This window comes from Zootoca vivipara, chromosome 8 (genome assembly GCF_963506605.1).
Source record: "Zootoca vivipara chromosome 8, rZooViv1.1, whole genome shotgun sequence".
Lineage (NCBI taxonomy): Eukaryota > Metazoa > Chordata > Lepidosauria > Squamata > Lacertidae > Zootoca > Zootoca vivipara.
The window spans coordinates 1,844,758-1,862,300 of NC_083283.1; the positions used below are offsets into that span (position 1 = coordinate 1,844,758).

The window sequence follows — 17,543 nt, forward strand, 5'->3', positions numbered from 1 at the left end:
TTGAAGGATTTTAAAATTAAGGAAACAAAACAAGCCGAAGTAGCAAATATTTAAAGAGCCAGAAGAGGGGGTTGGGGGAAGTCAAGGGAGCAGGGGTGGGGGTGAGATTTGGATTTGTGAATTCTCATTGTGTTCCTTGCTCCTACAGGCGTTTGCAAACTGATTGCTTTTAATGATAGGGCTGTTGCCGTGCTGTTCTTATTGTAATTACCGTATCTGTATGGTTTTAATGGAGTGTGTGTGTGTATAAAATGGCTTTTAAATTCTCTTTTTTCCCTATATTTTTAGCACTTCTTGTTTTTATCTGTTAGCCACCCTGAGTCAGGGAAAAAGTCAGGTATATAATAATAATATTAACAACAACAATAATCACACAATATTATTATTAATCCGAGCACAAGAGCCCTCTCTGTGTAGAGTTGTAGAGTTGGAAGGGAGCCATGAGGGTCATCTAGTCCAACCCCCTGCGATGCAGGAATCTCTTGCCCAACATGGGGCTTGAACCCACAACCCTGAGATTACAAGTCTCGTGCTCTACCGAATGAGCTATCCTTGTCAACAATGCTATCTTCCACAATGGTTTTACCCGTGTGGAAGCAGCATAGGCTGCAACTTCCAGGGTCCCCTCCAAATCCCCCGTTTAAAAAAACGATGCTACTTTCTTGTACTCAAGTTCAGAGGCAAAATTTAAGGGCCATCCTAATGGTTTTTGTTAGCAGACCAGCAGTTTCATGTATGAGTTCTTAAAAACCTCTAGAGTGGATACCATCTGGACTAGGCGATTTGTCCGCCAGTGAGTGGCCTCTCCTTATACAGGCGTCACCCATTCACATGCCTAATTAGACCCGAAAGGCTTCAGAGATTGGCATACCGGGTGGTTCTGAGCAAACCATGCCCACCTTTCTGACCTGACATCCTATATGGCAGTTATGGTAAACTTCCAAGCCATGGCTAAGTGGAAGAAGAGTCGGAAGCAGACTTCAAAGTGTTCCTGAATCCTCCTTTGCAGCTGTGGCTTGAATTCAAGACAGAAATGCAAAGGGGGGGGAATATTCCTTTGCAGGTGCAACCTGAACTCAAGCCACACCTGCAAATGAAGAACTGGAAGTGTACTTTGGAGTCCACTCCCGAGTCCTTCCTCTGACATTGAGTCACCTGGCACTGTTCATAGAATCATAGAGTTGGAAGAGACCACAAGGGCCATCCAGTCCAACCCCCTGCCAAGCAGGAAACACCACCAAAGCATTCTTGACATATGCCTGTCAAGCCTCTGCTTAAAGACCTCCAAAGAAGGAGACTCCACCACACTCCTTGGCAGCAAATTCCACTGTCGAACAGCTCTTACTGTCAGGAAGTTCTTCCTGTTGGTGACTATCAGGTGATTAACAGGTGGGGAGAGATGCTGTGCCACTCAGAGGTCCAGCTTTTGGGTCTCCCGTTGAGGCATCTGGTTGGCCACTGTGAGGACAGGATGCTGGACTAGGTAGGGTTTGGGCCTGATCCTGATCTCATGATGTCCCTTGGCATTCTCTAGGACTCAGTGAGGCTCGCTGCTCCAGGACCCAAGCAGAGGTGGGTTCAAGCCGCCATCTACCTTGCAACCCAACCCTACCCAGAAACTGCAACTAATCCAGAATGCGGCAGCTAGACTGGTGACTGGGAGCGGCCGCCGAGACCACATTACACCAGTCTTGAAAGACCTACATTGGCTCCCAGGACGTTTCCAGGCACAATTCAAAGTGTTGATGCTGGCTTTTAAAGCCCTAAATGGCCTTGGCCCAGTATACCCGAAGGAGCGTCTCCACCCCCATCATTCTGCCCGCACACTGAGGTCCAGCTCCGAAGGCCTTCTGGCGGTTCCCTCACTGCGAGAAGCCATGTTACAGGGAACCAGGCAGAGGGCCTTCTCGGTAGTGGCACCCACCCTGTGGAATGCCCTCCCATCAGGTGTCAAAGAGAAAAACAACTACCTGACATTTAGAAAAAAAACATCTGAAGGCAGCCCTGTTTAGGGAAGTTTTTAATGTGTGACATTTCAATGTATTTTGATCTTTGTTGGAAGCCGCCCAGAATGGATGGGCGGGGTACGAATAAAAAATTATTATTATTATTTGCATTTTTCTCAGAAGTAAATCCAACTGTGTTTTTTATTTTAAAAAAGTTTATTTATTTGCTCTCACACCCTGCCACAGACAGCGATCCTGCCCTCCTTCACTTCTCAGTCGCTGACAATGAGCACCGAGGCATTAACTGACCTCGGAATTCAGTCTAAACACACTTCTTACCTGGGCCCAGTTTGTGTGTTCAGCCTGAACGGAGAACCGTGGACTTTCCCCGGCAAATAGAAGGAGAGTTCCTGAGACAATTACTTTGAGGGAGGCCCTGGCCAAGCCAGCTCCCTCCAGCTCTTCCCCCTCACAAAGGGCTGTGCGATCCCTGAGGAATTGTGGCTTAACAGGGCTGCAGAGACCTGAAAATTCCCCTTGGCCACCTCTGGCCCCCAACGACCCTGCTTCCTGCCAGGTTCTCCTCTTCCTGCGCCTGGTGGCAGCAGCCATCATCTTCTGGAAGACAGTATGTAGGCAACAGAGACGCTGGAGAGGGCGAGGAAAACACTGAAGGCACTGGTGAAGCCCAGCCAGTCCACCAGGCTGCCTGCCAGGCTGCTGAACACCATTTTGGCCAGCACTTCCAGGGTGGCCAGCAGGGAGTAGTGAGTTGCCTGCAGAGGAAAGAGAGGCATCGTGAGGAGAGGAGGGGATCCGGGCCACAGCCCCGAGGCACGCACAGAATTGTTCCCCTCCCCATTTATATTTGAAGAGTGCCTAAAGCAGGCATAGGCAAACTCGGCCCTCCAGATGTTTTTGGCCTACCAACTCCCATGATCCCTAGCTAACAGGACCAGTGGTCGGGGATGATGGGAATTGTAGCCTCAAAACATCTAGAGGGCCGAGACCCTACCTGTCTCGCCAAAGTGGTGCATGCTCTAGTTATCCCTCGCTTGGACTACTGCAATGCGCTCTACGTAGGGCTACCTTTGAAGGTGACCCGGAAACTACAACTAACCCAGAATGCGGCAGCTAGACTGGTGACTGGGAGCGGCCGCCGAGACCACATAACACCGGTCTTGAAAGACCTACATTGGCTCCCAGTACGTTTCCGAGCACAATTCAAAGTGTTGGTGCTGACCTTTAAAGCCCTAAACGGCCTCGGTCCAATATACCTGAAGGAGCATCTCCTTCCTCATCGTTCTGCCCGGACACTGAGGTCCAGCACCGAGGGCCTTCTGGCGTTCCCTCGCTACGAGAAGCCAAGTTACAGGGAACCAGGCAGAGGGCCTTCTCAGTAGTGGCACCCACCCTGTGGAATACCCTCCCACCAGAGGTCAAAGAGAACAACAATTACCAGACCTTTAGAAGGCATCTCAAGACAGGAAGCTTTTAATGTTTGATGGATTTCTGTATTTTAATATTTTGTTGGAAGCCGCCCAGAGTGGCTGGGGGAACCTGGCCAGATGGGCGGGGTATAAATAATAAAATTATTATTATTATTATTATTATTATTATTATTATTAGGCCTGGCCTAAAGGTTCATTTCCACACACCCTTCTTGAAGGCACAGTGAGGGGGGAGCAAATGTTATTCATTTATTCGTTTGTCCCCCACCCTTCACCCCAAGGTCCCAGGGCATGAAAACACAACGCTAAAGAAAAGATGAAATGATTTGCCACCCTCTCCCTCCGCTCCCTGCTAAGAGTCAGTGGAGAAAGAAGGAAGAGGCAGAAGAGCCCCCCTCACTTGAAGGGTGGGGAGGAAGAGACTCAAGGAGGTGGGGCCTTCTCTGCCATGGCAGTGGAGTTGTGGTCTTCCCACCTTAAGGAAGCTAGCCTGGCTCCTTCCCTGATAGCCTTTGCATGTCAGGGCTTCTTCCAGAGGCCTTTTGGGATTCACCTGGCACAATTTGGTCTATGAGGTTCTTCAACCTGAACTAGAAGGTGGTTAAGGCTAGAAATGGGGAGGCCTGGAAGAATACTGGACCAGGTCGTCGCCCCCCCCCCATTTTTCCCCAAAGCCGTTTTCCCCCCAGAAAAATTGAAAACAACTATTTGAATATTCCACACACACACACCCTCCATTTTTCGGGGGGGGGGAAGAGAATGGCTTTGGGGAAAAACCTGGTTTCCCCCCCCCATTTTTCCAGGGTTGTCCAGGCCTTCCCACCTCTAGTTAAGACGTTACTAGTTCATATTAAGTGAATTGGCTTTTTAAAGAACCAAAGCAAAGCAAACCAACACACATTCTTTGGGCAGGGGGTTGGGGAGCAGAACGTGGAGGCAAAAGTTGTACCTGTAGGCTCTCCTGGGCCTTTTGTGCACATTGCATCATTAAGGTGAATGTTAAGGTGGTTACCAGGCCAGCGATGAAGTGCTGTAGGATGATGCTCAGCACAGCTGCCCCTGGAGAGAGAGAGAGAGAGAGAGAGAGAGAGAGAGAGAGAGAGAGAGAGAGAGAGAGAGAGAGTGAGTGAGTGAGTGAGTGGTTGGCTTCCAAAAACCCAAAGGTTAAGGATTCAAGAGCTACAGTCTCTTTACTCGCTGCTGGGCCTGAACATTTGAGGAACTCAAATTTAAGTCCCTCAAATTCTGCAAACACTCAGATTCGGGGTGGGGAGAATAAACCACAGTAAATACATTTGTGACTTTAGGACTCTTGGATGAGATCCGAACCGAGACCGAAGCAGGAGGAACAGCTGCTGGGTTGGGCTGCTTTCAGCTCACCTTCAAAGACTGATTGTTTGTCCTCATAGGCAACCAGCAGGAGTGTTTGGAAGACCAGGCTGAAGAGGCGGAATATCATCAAGACCTTCAGCATAGAAAAGGGGTTCCTGGGGAGAACAAGCCACAAAGGAAAGTCACCAGGGATGGCAGAAACACTCAGGAACAGCACAAGAAGAGGTTCATTGCAGGGCGGCAAGGACAGAGGCTGAAGTGAGAAGGGTATGAATCAAATGCAGAAGTCAGGCTGCCCTGGAGAGAAGATCCAGCCTTCAGCATCCTGGGGCAGATGTTGCATGCAGGGCAAAAGATGTGCTGTGGAAATGCTATCTATTTCTAATTGAGTGCAGAGGAATTCAAAGGATAACAGGTGGCGGGTGGGCATGTTTTCAAAGGCATTTGCAAATGGCCATTCAACCCTCTGAGGACCCAGAGTTAAGTTTTTTGTTTTTGTAAAACGCTTCTGGTCCTTCAGGCAGCAAAAGGTACAGATTCCTGAGGGCAAATCAGGCATTCCTGATTCTCTTTTCTCCCCACTTCTCAGTGTATGGCAGTCTCGTAATTCTCCATAAATAGGGCAAAGCATGGCAGGGAAGAAGTGCCTGCTGGAAGTGGAAAGTTGGGCAGAGTAAGAAGAAAAATCACATGGAGAATCCCAGAGCAAGAAACCCCATTTGAAGGCTGATGGTGCTTACCCCTGTTTTGAGATCAGATAGCCTCCAAGTAAGGAGCCTATAATGGAGAAGATCATGGCCACAATCCCATTCCAGAAGCCAAGCTCCTGTGGGGAAAAGGAATGGTCCAGTAGGAAGAGGGGAAACATGGATATCGCCCCTTGTTCACCTGCAAGGAGAATCAAGGTTCAGTTTCCAGCAAAGCCTGCCCTGGGCTGGGGAACCTCAGCTGCTGCAAATAATAGGAATAGGAATAAGAGTTACTATTAAAGGGAGCAACCACTTTGCGCAGGGACTCTATTCCTGGCCCCTATGTGTGTCGGTGGAGCGAGCATAAGCCTTGTTATGCCCCACCCTGGTTCTGCCCCCATTCTGCCCTCTCCCAGGTCCAAAACGACCCGTGCATTGGCGTTCACATGTCAATCGGACACATGCAAAATGGTCGCTGCCTGTATACAGCCTTTCAGATAGCTTGCGCTAGAATCATATAGGGCAGAGCTTTCCAAACTTTTCATGTTGCTGGCACTCTTTTTAGACATGCATCATGGTTGGACTGGATGGCCCTTGTGGTCTCTTCCAACTCTATGATTCTATGAGAATGCTTTGATGGTGTTTCCTGCTTGCAGTAGAAATTGGAGTTCTTGGGAAAGTCCAGAAATAAACGATAAATTGCAAGAGCTCAGGCCAAAAGAAGATGGATTTCAAATAAATCTTCACAAGGTTTTATTTATGTGATGCGGAGTTTAAATGGGAATCAATCCCAATGTTGAAGGCAAAGTGTACCAAATATGTTTGTGAAAAGGTAAACATATTTGGTACACTTTGACCTGTGAATCTTTGCTGACGAAGAATAGTCGAAACAGGGCCTTGTCCTGATTTTTACTGGAATTTACCTTTATTTGCCTTCAACATTGGGATTGATTCCCATTTAAACTCTGCATCACATCAATAAAACCTTGTGAAGATTTATTTGAAATCCATCTTCTTTTGGCCTGAGTTCTTGCAATTTATCGTTTATTTCCGGGTGTTTCCTGCTTGGCAGGGGTTTGGCCTGGATGGCCCTTGTGGTCTCTTCCAACATTCTATGATTCTATCATTTCGTGACACAGTAATTCAGTTTCACTAGCAAACCGGAGGTTAAACTAACTGCTTTCCAACCCCAGGAGGAGCGCGGGGAGCATTCGCGTGACACACCTACACACTGCAGCCGACATGCTAAAGTGTCGCGACACACCATTTGGAAAGCTCTGATATAGGACTTTACAGGTCCTAATCAGCACTTTGAATTGTGCCTGGAAAAAGGGCCAGTCGCCAGCAGAGCTGTTGTAACAAGGGAGTCAGACATACAGGCTGTAGAGGCCTAACTGCCAGAGAAACTATCTCTGCTGTAACTCTGGGGGTGGGTCACAAGATGCAGGCTAACTCAGTTACTTAAAGAGCACATGACGTAAGACAGCCTCCCCAAGGCTGATGGGGGCTGCAGTCCAAAACATCTGGAGGCCACCAGGCTGGAGGAGGCGGCAGAGCCAAGAGGCTGAAGGTCCTTAAGAGGAGGTGCATTCAAAACTACAATGTCCTCACCCTCACCTCTCACACCTGAAACGGCATCAACCTGGAAGGTCTACATCATGTGACTTTGCTGAGCTGCACACACTATCCCCATGTTTACCTTCTCCCCAGTAGCCTGGACCCCTTTCCCAAAGACACACTGTGCATGTACTGACAGATCAACAATTTGGCTCCCCAGCATGTTCTGCAGCTGCTAGTCTTTAGAAGGACTCACCCAACTTATAGAGGAGCACCAAACCAATAGTCCAGTGAGTGTCCGGCACCTTGAGAAGCTCTTGGAGGGTGAGCCAGGGGTTTGCAGTTTTGTGCCTGACCCAACTGTATTGAGGATTGAACCTCACTTGCATTTTTAGGTTAGCATTCCAGGTGACTCCAATGGCCACAACGTAAACAAGGGCCAGGCCCACAAAGAGGGTCTGCCAGCCCAGGTGATCGAGGAAAGTGAGCAGGCCCCCTCCTGCCAACACGGAGCCCATCTTGTAGGCCACAACCTGGATGGTGTTGCCGTACCCAATTTCACGTTGCGTCAGCAGCTGGATGGCCACCGCATCCACTGCAACGTCTTGGATGGAGGCGCAGAAGTTCATGAGCAGGAGGACGATGGCCACCGGGAAGAAGTTTGTCTCGGGGGCCATGAAGGAGCAGGCCAGGCAAGCCAGCACGAAGCCATACAGGGTGACCAGCAGCCATGACCTCTTGGTGAAGTACTGGTCCACCAGGGGTGCCCAAAACACCTTGAGAATCCAGGGCACATAAAGCACCTTAGACAGGCTGATCTTGGTAAAGGAGAGGCCCAGCGTGCGGAAGTAGATAGGCAGCAGCCCAGACTGGAGCCCATAGGGGATGCCTTGGAGGAAGTACAGCATTGCGAGCACAGCATACTTGGCGTTCATCCTTCAGGAACTGCCATCCACCTGCAGGGAACACAAGCAAAGATGGGCAGGGCTCATGAGGCAGGCTGAGGAAGGAGGGACCTGTACCTTCACGGGCATCCAGGAGAAGTGTAGGTATTCAAGGACCAGAGGGAAAGGGAGTTTGCCCATCGGTGGTTGGGGAAAGAAGGAAAGAGGCTAGACATGTTATACACAAATAATGAAAATGAGATGGCATGGATTTAGCTTTCTGTCCCCAGCATAATATTTTGCAACTTATGGGTGCTGTTAGAGAGACACAATGGTTTTCCAGGTAGACACCTGGTAAACCTAATATTCTAGAAAGCAGAATAGGGGAGTGTGGGCACTGTGATATGACTTCACAGAATGGAATTGCCCTGGGAGATGAAAAACTTGAAAACGTTGATTGTTTATACTTAAAAATGCCTGCAAGCTGCTTTTGGCCAGTAACCTCCAAATTGCTAAGGAAACTTAATGAAACATAATAAAATCGCAACAACTTTATACATATATTTCAGGCTTCCGGTTGACCACGCCATCTTGCTCAGACGGGGGTCCGCACAGCGGAGCGGACCTCGGCGCTTCAGAGGTGGAGGGAATCGTTCCAGCGAAACGAAACCTCCTTAAAAGCCCCAAATCGTGCTTTTTGGGGACAGATTTTGCCTGGCGGCGCCAAAAGCGGGCTCTCTCCTCCCCGGATCGGCTTTGTTTAAGCCCCCGAGAGCGAGGAGGTGAACCGCGGCGGACAGGCTGACATTGCTGCTCTGAGAGTGCGAAGCTGCGAGTCTGGGAAGTGGAGGTGGCCAATTCTTCAAAGAACATTCAACAAATGAATAGACTGTGAGTAATTTGGATTCTTTGGAATGTAAATTAAGGCAACAATTTGGACCTGGGAGAGAGGGGAAAAGAGGAAGCCACCCCCCCCCCACGGTAACATAAGAGACAGTAAACAGAAACCCGAAGCCGTAAACAGAAGATTTTAACTTAAAAGGATTCCTCAAAGGCATCAAAGAGAATCTCCCCTAAATGCAGGGTAAAAGGGGAGAGAGACTGTTGTGATTGCCCTGCAGAATGAAGTTAAGACTAAGAAAGACCTTTCTTTTTCTCGGGAGCCGGCAGCCCAGAAAACCCAGTGAGCTGACCAGGATTTATAGTTAAATTTTATTTCTATCTTTATCTCTGGACTTTTTGGGAATTTTTTTTTTGGTTTATATGCTTTTGAAATGTGAGTTCGAACTTTATTTTTAAGAATGCAGCCAGCTTGTTAAAATGGAGTCGAGAAAATAGACTGCGATCATATTCCACCCCATGTGACAAGTTTTGACCTTGACAGGACTGAACTATGTCAACAAAAAGGTACCCGCCTGAGTTTCAGCGGACTGTTTTGACCTTAATGTGGGAAACAAGAATAGAACTATGTCAAGAGGAGACACAACGGCTAGTGTTACAGCAACAATTCCAGATTGTGATGACAGAATATGATTTCCTAGAAGATGAAGCTTTTGAAACTGAAGAAGATGAATGTGAGAATGACAATGATGACGACTGTGATGATTTAACACAAAATGAAGCCCATCACGAAAAAAATGATGATTTTACTCTACAAAAAGTTGGATGGAGTGCCTCCCCTTCGAGGGGGGCACGACTGGATTTACTGGAACTCCAGAATGACCACAGGGAAGAAGGAAAAATTAAGCAGAGAAGAGAAGAAGCTCAGGGGTCTGATATGGAGGCCTGGATGGCAAAAGACTGCAAACAGGGGGTGGGGTGAAGGGAAAGTGAAGTGGTGATTGTAAGGATGGGTTAATAGGACTATAACTGGACTGCTGACTATGGAACTTGCTGGATTGGAGGGGTGGAGCAGGTACTCGGGGGGAGTAAGGTTAGTTTGGGAATAGTTATAGGTTTAAAAAGTGAATTGATTCTGGAAAAAGGTGAAAATATGGAGGCCTATAGAGGGGTAAAAATTAGGCACGGGAAGAAAAAATGGGAGTTTGATTTTTCAGTGATTGGACAATAGGCGAAAATGATAATAGTTTAAAAGTGGTATAAGATATAAAGGTGTATGTTATAAAATATGAACTATGAAACTGTTGAAGATGATAAATAAGGGAGGAAAACCGGGGAAGGGTGGGAGGGTGGGGAAGCCCACAAAATATGGTTTAACAATTATGAATTTAACAATTATGATGAATTTTTTTTTTTGTCTTTTTTCCTTTTTGTCTTTTTTTTTCCTCTTCTCTTTTTTCTCTTTTTCTCTTTTTGTATTTTCTTTTTTTTTTTTTGGTATGACAATAGATGGTTGGATGGATGAACTCCTGCGTACTGCCCTGGTTCACTGGAGCTCCCTGGTGGCAGGGGGGGGCTTGGGGGGCAGGGGAGGGGGAGGAGGACAGAAACCCAATCATAAAATGGACCACTTCTGACTGATCACCTGCGTGGGATACTTCTGTGGCAGGGGAGGACCCATGGAGGGGGGTGGGAAGAAGGTGGAAAAGGTGTTTATGTATGTACCATCTTTTGTAATTTGTAAAAACCAATAAAAATTATGTTAAAAAAAAAAAAAAACTTTATACATATATTTCAGAAAACCCGTAAGATCTCTTCTTGTATCTTAGCTGCAGAAGCCAACACCCTACCCCACCCTGCCCTCCTGTCATTGGTGGGAAATAAATTACAAAGGGTAATTTCAGTCTTTTTATTGTTGTTTTACTTCTGATATAATTGATTTCACACCCTTTAACATGGTACAGGTGGAAATTGGGATTTTTAATATTGCTTGTACCGTAACCCACTTAAAGGCTTTACTACAATCAACTGGTATATAAATTTTGTTAAATGAATAAAATAAGATTTGAGGCCTTTATTTTACACATTCTTGTTTAGCTTTAAAATGACACAATATGGTACTGGAATCATTTTATTTTACCATGGGCTGTAAGCAGGAAGGACATAATAGACCTGATGGTTTTTACGTTGCTAGTACAGTAGTTAACCAACGTAACCAATCTTCACTCAAAGCCATTAATCATCTCCTGCCTGCCTTCTCTGTTGGACGCAACAATGTATTCAAAACACCCACTTTTCGATTGAGATTTTACATGTGCTCAGTCCTTAATGTATATAATTTTATCAGCAGTTAGCATTTAATCCTTAGAGTACGCTAACAGAATCTGAACAGAGTTTTACAATAGGATGGAGGTATATATTTATGCATTATATGGAGAAAATGGGTAGCGTTTTTCTCCCTTTCTCAAAATACTAGGAATTGTGGAACTCCCAAGAAAATTTAATGTTGAAAGATTCAGGACAGACAAAAGAAAGCATTTATTCATGAAACTACAGAATTTGTTCCCCAAAAGGTAGTGATGACCACCAACTTGGATGGCTTTAAAAGAGAATTAGACAAATTCATGGAGAAAACGGCTACCAGTGGCAATAATAATAATAATAATAATAATAATAATAATAATTTATTTATACCCCGCCCATCTGGCTGGGTTTCCCCAGCCACTCTGGGCGGCTTCCAACAGAAAAATAAAACACAATAATCTATTAAACATTAAAAGCCTCCCTGAACAGGGCTGCCTTCAGATGTCTTCTAAAAGTCTGGTAGTTGTTTTCCTCTTTGACATCTGATGGGAGGGCGTTCCACAGGGCGGGCGCCACCACCGAGAAGGCCCTCTGCCTAGTTCCCTGCAACTTGGCTTCTCACAACGAGGGAACCACCAGAAGGCCCTCGGTGCTGGACCTCAATGTCCGGGCAGAATGATGGCAAGTAGCAGCAAGGGCTATGCTCTGCTTCTGCTGTTAAAGGCACTGTGCCTCTGAATAATAGGTGCTGGAAACCTCAGAAGCAGATCATGCACTTTGCACTCAGGTCCTGCTTGCAGGCTTCCCATATTTGACATCTGGTTGGCCACTGTGAGAAGAGGATACTGGATACATTAGATCTTCTTATGCCTGTAACCTAGGAAGCTCCTTTCTAACAGATCAGAATATTTGTTTGACCAGCCCAGTGGAACTGGCACTGTTGCAGGTTCCACAAAACACCCGTTCCACATTTGTAAGAACTTGATCTTTTAGTGAGGTGGCACCTACACTTTGGAACTCCCTGCCTATTGACCTCAGGCAGGCTCCTTCACTGTACTCTTTTTCGGTGCCTGCTAAAAACATTCCTGTTTAGACAAGCCTACCCAGATGATTAGAAAGTAGATGTTTTACCTTTTAATTGTAAATCAAATCGTGCACATTTCTGTTCTTGTTTTGTTATGTCTATGAGCTTAAAGCTGAAATAAAGTGATTTGGATTTGAAAGTAGATGTGAGTTTTAATTGGTTTTTATTCTGCTGTCATTTTAGCTCTGTGAAAGTTTTAAATTATTGTTAATTTTTACTTATTGAGAACTTAATTGCTTAATTGAGGTTTGTTGGTTGTTTTACAATCAAGTGGTGTATATTTTTTAAAAAAATGCATGCATACATGCATACATGCATACATACATACATACTGTCCTTTCTAACTGGCAGTGGATGCTCAGGACCCTTTTTTTAAACTGGGGTTGCCATATTTAGGAACTGTGCCTGCTAAAAACAGTCTTGTTTAAACAAGCTTACCAATACACTTAGAAATGCTGATATGTTTTTAACCCCCCTCTTTTTTGAGGGGGGCCATCAAAGGTAGCCAGCATGATGCCCTCCAAATGATGTTGGAATCCCTACTCATACCAGCCCCAGCCAAGCTGTAGTCCATCTTCATCTGAAGTGCATCCTGTTGGCTCCCTGTGCTTCAATTCCTTTTAAACATCCTTTCAGTCCATTAGAAAGAACTCCCTTAGGGCCAGGGCTTTTTCAGTATTGGCCCCAACTTGGTGGAACGCTCTTTCCCAGGAGACCAGGGCCCTGCGGGATTTGTCATCTTTCCGCAGGGCCTGCAAGACAGAGCTGTTCCGCCTGGCCTTTGGGTTAGACTCAGCCTGACCCCTGTGTTTTCCTCCCTCATGGCTTGGATTTATGGACTACTTGAAATGAGGCTGCACTTTAAATTTTAATACTGTATTTTAATCTGTATTTTAATTAATTGTTTTTATGTTTTATTGCAATTTTATTGGTGTGAGCCGCCCTGAGCCCAGTTCTGACTGGGGAGGGCGGGGTATAAATAAAAATTTATTATTATTATTATTATTATTATTATTATTATTATTATTATTATATCTGTCATCATCAATCTGTCATCTTTCCTTTGTGTAGGGGTCCAGTGCCGGCATACTTATTTATTAATATTTATTTATTACATCTCATTTTTTAAAATCTATTATGTGTTCTCATTTTGTATGCTTATGTTGTGAACTGCCCTGTGATCTTTGTGGTATGCAAATTTAATAAACATCAAAAAATAATAATTTTGTTATTCTGACTTTTTGTATCTTTTATGCCGTTGTTGTGGTTTTGTTATTGTTTTAACAGGATGGGTGGCACCTGGCTTGAGAGCAGTATATGTGAAAAGGACCTAGGAGTCTTGGTAGACCACAAACTTGACCTGAGTCAACAGTGTGATGCAGCAGCTAAAAAAGCCAACGCAATTCTGGGCTGCATCAAGAGGAGTATAGCATCTAGATAAAGGGAAGTAATAGTACCACTGTATTCTGCTCTGGTCAGACCTCACCTGGAGTACTGTGTCCAGTTCTGGGCACCACAGTTGAAGAAGGATACTGACAAGCTGGAACGTGTCCAGAAGAGGGCAACCAAAATGGTCAAAGGCCTGGAAACGATGCCTTATGAGGAATGACTTAGGGAGCTGGGTATGTTTAGCCTGGAGAAGAGAAGGTTAAGGGGTGATACGATAGCCATGTTCAAATATATGAAAGGATGTCATATGGAAGAGGATGAAAAGTTGTTTTCTGCTGCTCCAGAGAAGTGGACACGGAGCAATGGATTCAAGCTACAAGAAAGAAGATTCCACCTAAACATTAGGAAGAACTTGTTGACAGTAAGAGCGGCAGTGCAATTTACTGCCAAGGAGTGTGGTGGAGTCTCCTTCTTTGGAGGTCTTTAAGCAGAGGCTTGACAGGCATCTGTCAGGAATGCTTTGATGGGGTTGGACTGGATGGCCCTTGTGGTCTCTTCCAACTCTACGATTCTATGATTCTAATTAACCTTTTTCCGTAAACCACTTTGAGGTGTTGTTGTTTTGACAGTCTTGCATAGTATGAATTCAGAATAACCGCATAAATGCTAACGAAGTTCGGGTTTGGGGGCTCTCCTGCCTGCCAAACCTACTTGGAAGCTCACAGGCCTGCATTGTGCCATCCCCCTACTCCCAAAAACGAAGCTTCCCCACCCCCCCAGCCCCGCACAAGAACCCCTGTGGCACCAGCAGGACTCAGCACCCCTCGATTACCAGCCTGCCTGCCTCGTCGGCCGCCCCTCCCTCCCTCCCTGGCAGCACCTGCGAGGCGAGTGGTCCATCCTCCCCTCCGTTGCCATAGCAACCCCCTCCCCACCGGCCCTCCCTGCTCTTCCGGGCTTCGGCCGCTAGAGGGCGCCCCTCCCTCTCCTTCCCCGCCGCTCGCGGGACCCACAGAAAAGTCCAGCCGCTCCGCTCCGCGCTTCCACGGCCAACAGCGAGAGCGGAAACGCCGCCGCCGCCTCCTCCTCCCTCAGAGAAACAAGGCCCCGGACACGAGCGCAGGTACACTTCCGGTAAAGGAGAGAGAGAAAAAGGGCAAGCGTCCCTTTCGGACCGGAAACGGCTCTCGGTCGGTGAGGCTTCGTTGCTCTTCTAGGCGGTGCCTCTCGGTTGACTTCGCTTGACAGGGGCCGCGACGCCATTTCCCCCTAAAGGGCACAGTCTCACTGCAAAGGCCGAGACTTCCGGTTGTCGATTGAAAGCAGACTTTGGCACGGGAGTAGAGTGGCGACGTTCTATCCTTTTTACCTCTCTAGCGGTGCAGGATTCAACACCCAAAGCCGCACCCCTCCATTGCCTCCCGAGACAGACGGATGCCAACAACGGCGCAGGCCCACTCTGCTTTGGAGCGGCCGAGTTCGACCGAGTAGCGGCAGTGTTCATAAGGACTTCATTGAAACTGTGTCCCCCTTGGTTCATGGGACCATAGAGGTGGAAAACCTCAAGAAGAGGTCATCATCTCGTTTCAGCACTTAATAAGCTGCATCCAGCATAGAGCAGCCTGCGTTCCTAGATGTTGCTGGACTACAACGCCCATCATTCCTAGCCACCATGGCCAGTGGTAAGGGATGATGGGAATTGTAGTTCAAGGACATCTAGTGACCCAAACATGCTCTGTGTGTCCTTTATTGGCTGCCCTGCACGTTCAGTAGGGAGCCAGGAGTGCCTCCCCAGTTGCAATGGGCTTCCAACCCCCCTTGGCTTGGAGATACCGTGTTTCCCCCTTTTTAAGACACCGTCTTATTACTTTTTTTTCTCAAAAAACCACAGGGTGGCTTATTTTTGGTGGGATGTCTTACTGGTACCGGTATTTTTATTACGAGTCTGAGGGAAGGGAGGTGTGTGCGTCCCTGGTGCAGCCCTCTCTCCCCGGCCCTGGGATGTTCGCGAAGGGCTGCTCTCTCTCTCCTCCAAGGTGGGGACTCACTTAATAGCAATCTGCTACACTGGAGCTTCTTAAATCTAAACCAGTATAATGGAATCTATCTGTGTGATACAGTCCTAGCAGTAGCCTATACCTAAAGCAAGTAAGGATCTCTACCAGCCAGCTGCCCAAGACTGCAAGACTGTCTGAAGTTCCAACAACATAGCACTTTGCAGTGCTATCACTGATAGCAAAGAAGCTACCTGCTGAGAACAAAGAAGCCAGCTAAGCAGCAATTAAGATTGCTGACTTGGTAAATGGTAGCAATTGAGAAGCAATTGAGCCAGCGAGGTGAGGAAGCACGTGTTGTTAGGACCGGCAGTTTAACTTTTGTGTAAAGCAGCGTTTAGCAGCTCCTTTTAGCAGCTCGCAAACAGCGAAGGAAAAAGTCCTTAATAAATAAATAAAAGTCCCCAAGGCAAGGACTGCGATCCAGACTACTTACAAATCCTTAAAGGGGCAGCTCCACAGACAACCAAGCAGCATAAGGTAGAAAGAAAACTGCAGCAGGATTTTTAAAAGGCTGCTTTATGCCCGGTAAAAGCAATGAGACAACAATCAGACACGGGAGATTCCCGTTAAGAGGAAATCAACGTGCATTGAATGGAAGGGAATTTAGGGAAAGGTGGGGGAAAGCGAGAGGTGGGCTGTGTGTGTGTGTGTGTGTGTGTGAGAGAGAGAGAGAGAGAGAGAGAGAGAGAGAGAGAGAGACGCAGGGGGGGGGAGAGAGACAGACGCGCGCACGGAGGTCTCTCCCTAAAAGGGAAAACAGCCTTTGCATTCTTCAATCGCCCCTCTTTTCTTCCTCGTGCCTTCATCTCCTCCCCACCCCACTTTTCTCCCCTTCACCAAGTAGAGCTTACACAGCTTGGCTAAAAAAATTATTTTTGGATCTTTTTATTTAAAAAAATGCTCTCAGAAACGGGGAAGAGAAATCACAAGGCTTCGGCAGCCAGCAGCTACGGCTGTTCGGTGCATTTTTACAAGCTTTTAAAGGAAATACGTGTCTGTGGAGCGACAGCAAAATGGGGAGAGATTTTTAAGGGGGGAGTTGGCTGGCAGGAGGGGGGTTATTGCTAGTGGGTGAAGGGTCTATCAGTATGTCTTATTTTCGGGGTATGGCTTGTATCGCGCAATTGCTTAGAAATCCTGCTATGGCTTATATAATGACTACGTCTTAAAAAAGGGGAAACACGGAGTTGCAGGGTTGCACATGCGCCTTTTGCTATAAGAAAAAACTGCTCCTTTCCCCCTTATGGGGTACCCAAGAGCTTGTATAGAGTCCTTATGTAGGTTCCCTATGGGTAGGAGAAAATAACACAGGCCAAGCAGAGAATATTGAGAAGCAAAGCAGCTAGTAAGCCTGATCTTTATTAAACTGTTGCAACAGGGTCCCCCTCTCACCCCACACAGGGAGGGAGGAGCGGAACCTAGGAAAATGGTGTGCAAGCCCTAATGTAGACATTTGAAAATTGCCTCCCCTGTAGCTCAAGACCCGCCCCCCCCCAAAAAAAAACCATCACACATTAATCACTGAAGGGGCGTTCTATAGCAGAAAACCTGTCTGCCAGGATACCTGCTAATGGTCACTGAATGCATCCTGGCCAGTCTGTGATGGTAAATACTCAGTTCCTGAATCCAGGTCACAGGCTCACCCTATTCATACACAGATATGCCCTTGACGGGATTTGTGAGCAAAGAGACAAAGGGGAGGCTTTTCCCATTTCCTTCCTCCTTGCAGAAAAATATTTGAGGTCAATTTGGGAAAGTCAAAATGGTTTCACGATTGTTCTCCTGTACTATTTCAGGCACGTAGTTTACATACTTATGTATGTGTTTGCCTTGGTAAATTTATGAACGTTTAATTTATATATTTGAGACCTTAAATTCTTATAACACTTTCTTCACAGAATGAGGTCGAGAGAAGTGCAATTCTGGCTGCCTCAGTGGGGGAGATGGGATGCAGGGCTCACTCATTTCATCAGCCTTGCTGAGGTCCCAGCTACATCAGGCACCTGCCTC

The 17,543-nt window shown here is 46.7% G+C and overlaps 1 protein-coding gene across 2 annotated transcripts; it reads right to left on the reverse strand.

The window, feature by feature from the left end:
- Positions 1-1,801: 1,801 nt before the first annotated feature.
- On the reverse strand, positions 1,802-14,584 carry MFSD3 (major facilitator superfamily domain containing 3). Of its 2 annotated transcripts, none has more exons than XR_009557980.1 (6): positions 7,232-10,034; positions 5,470-5,617; positions 4,778-4,884; positions 4,347-4,456; positions 2,256-2,722; positions 1,802-2,206 (listed from the first exon to the last, which is right to left on the reverse strand). XR_009557980.1 is itself a non-coding variant. In XM_035126346.2 (6 exons), the coding sequence occupies exons 2-6, from the start codon at positions 7,908-7,910 to the stop codon at positions 2,558-2,560; spliced, it is 1,209 nt and encodes a 402-aa protein (XP_034982237.1). In that variant the 5' UTR covers positions 7,911-7,931; positions 14,490-14,584; the 3' UTR covers positions 1,804-2,557. The 2 variants fall into 2 exon arrangements, 1 of the variants encoding a protein (XP_034982237.1); XM_035126346.2 differs by adding an exon at positions 14,490-14,584 and having other exon boundaries at positions 1,804-2,722; positions 7,232-7,931.
- Between the last annotated feature and the right edge of the window lie 2,959 nt (positions 14,585-17,543).

Coding starts and splice junctions, on each gene's coding strand:
- MFSD3 (XM_035126346.2), bottom strand. CDS start 7,910: ATGAACGCCAAGTATGCTGTGCTCGCAATGCTGTACTTCCTCCAAGGC. Junction 4,457..4,777: donor CAAACAATCAGTCTTTGAAG/GTGAGCTGAAAG, acceptor CTCTCTCTCCAG/GGGCAGCTGTGCTGAGCATC. Junction 2,723..4,346: donor AGGCCCAGGAGAGCCTACAG/GTACAACTTTTG, acceptor TTTCCTCTGCAG/GCAACTCACTACTCCCTGCT.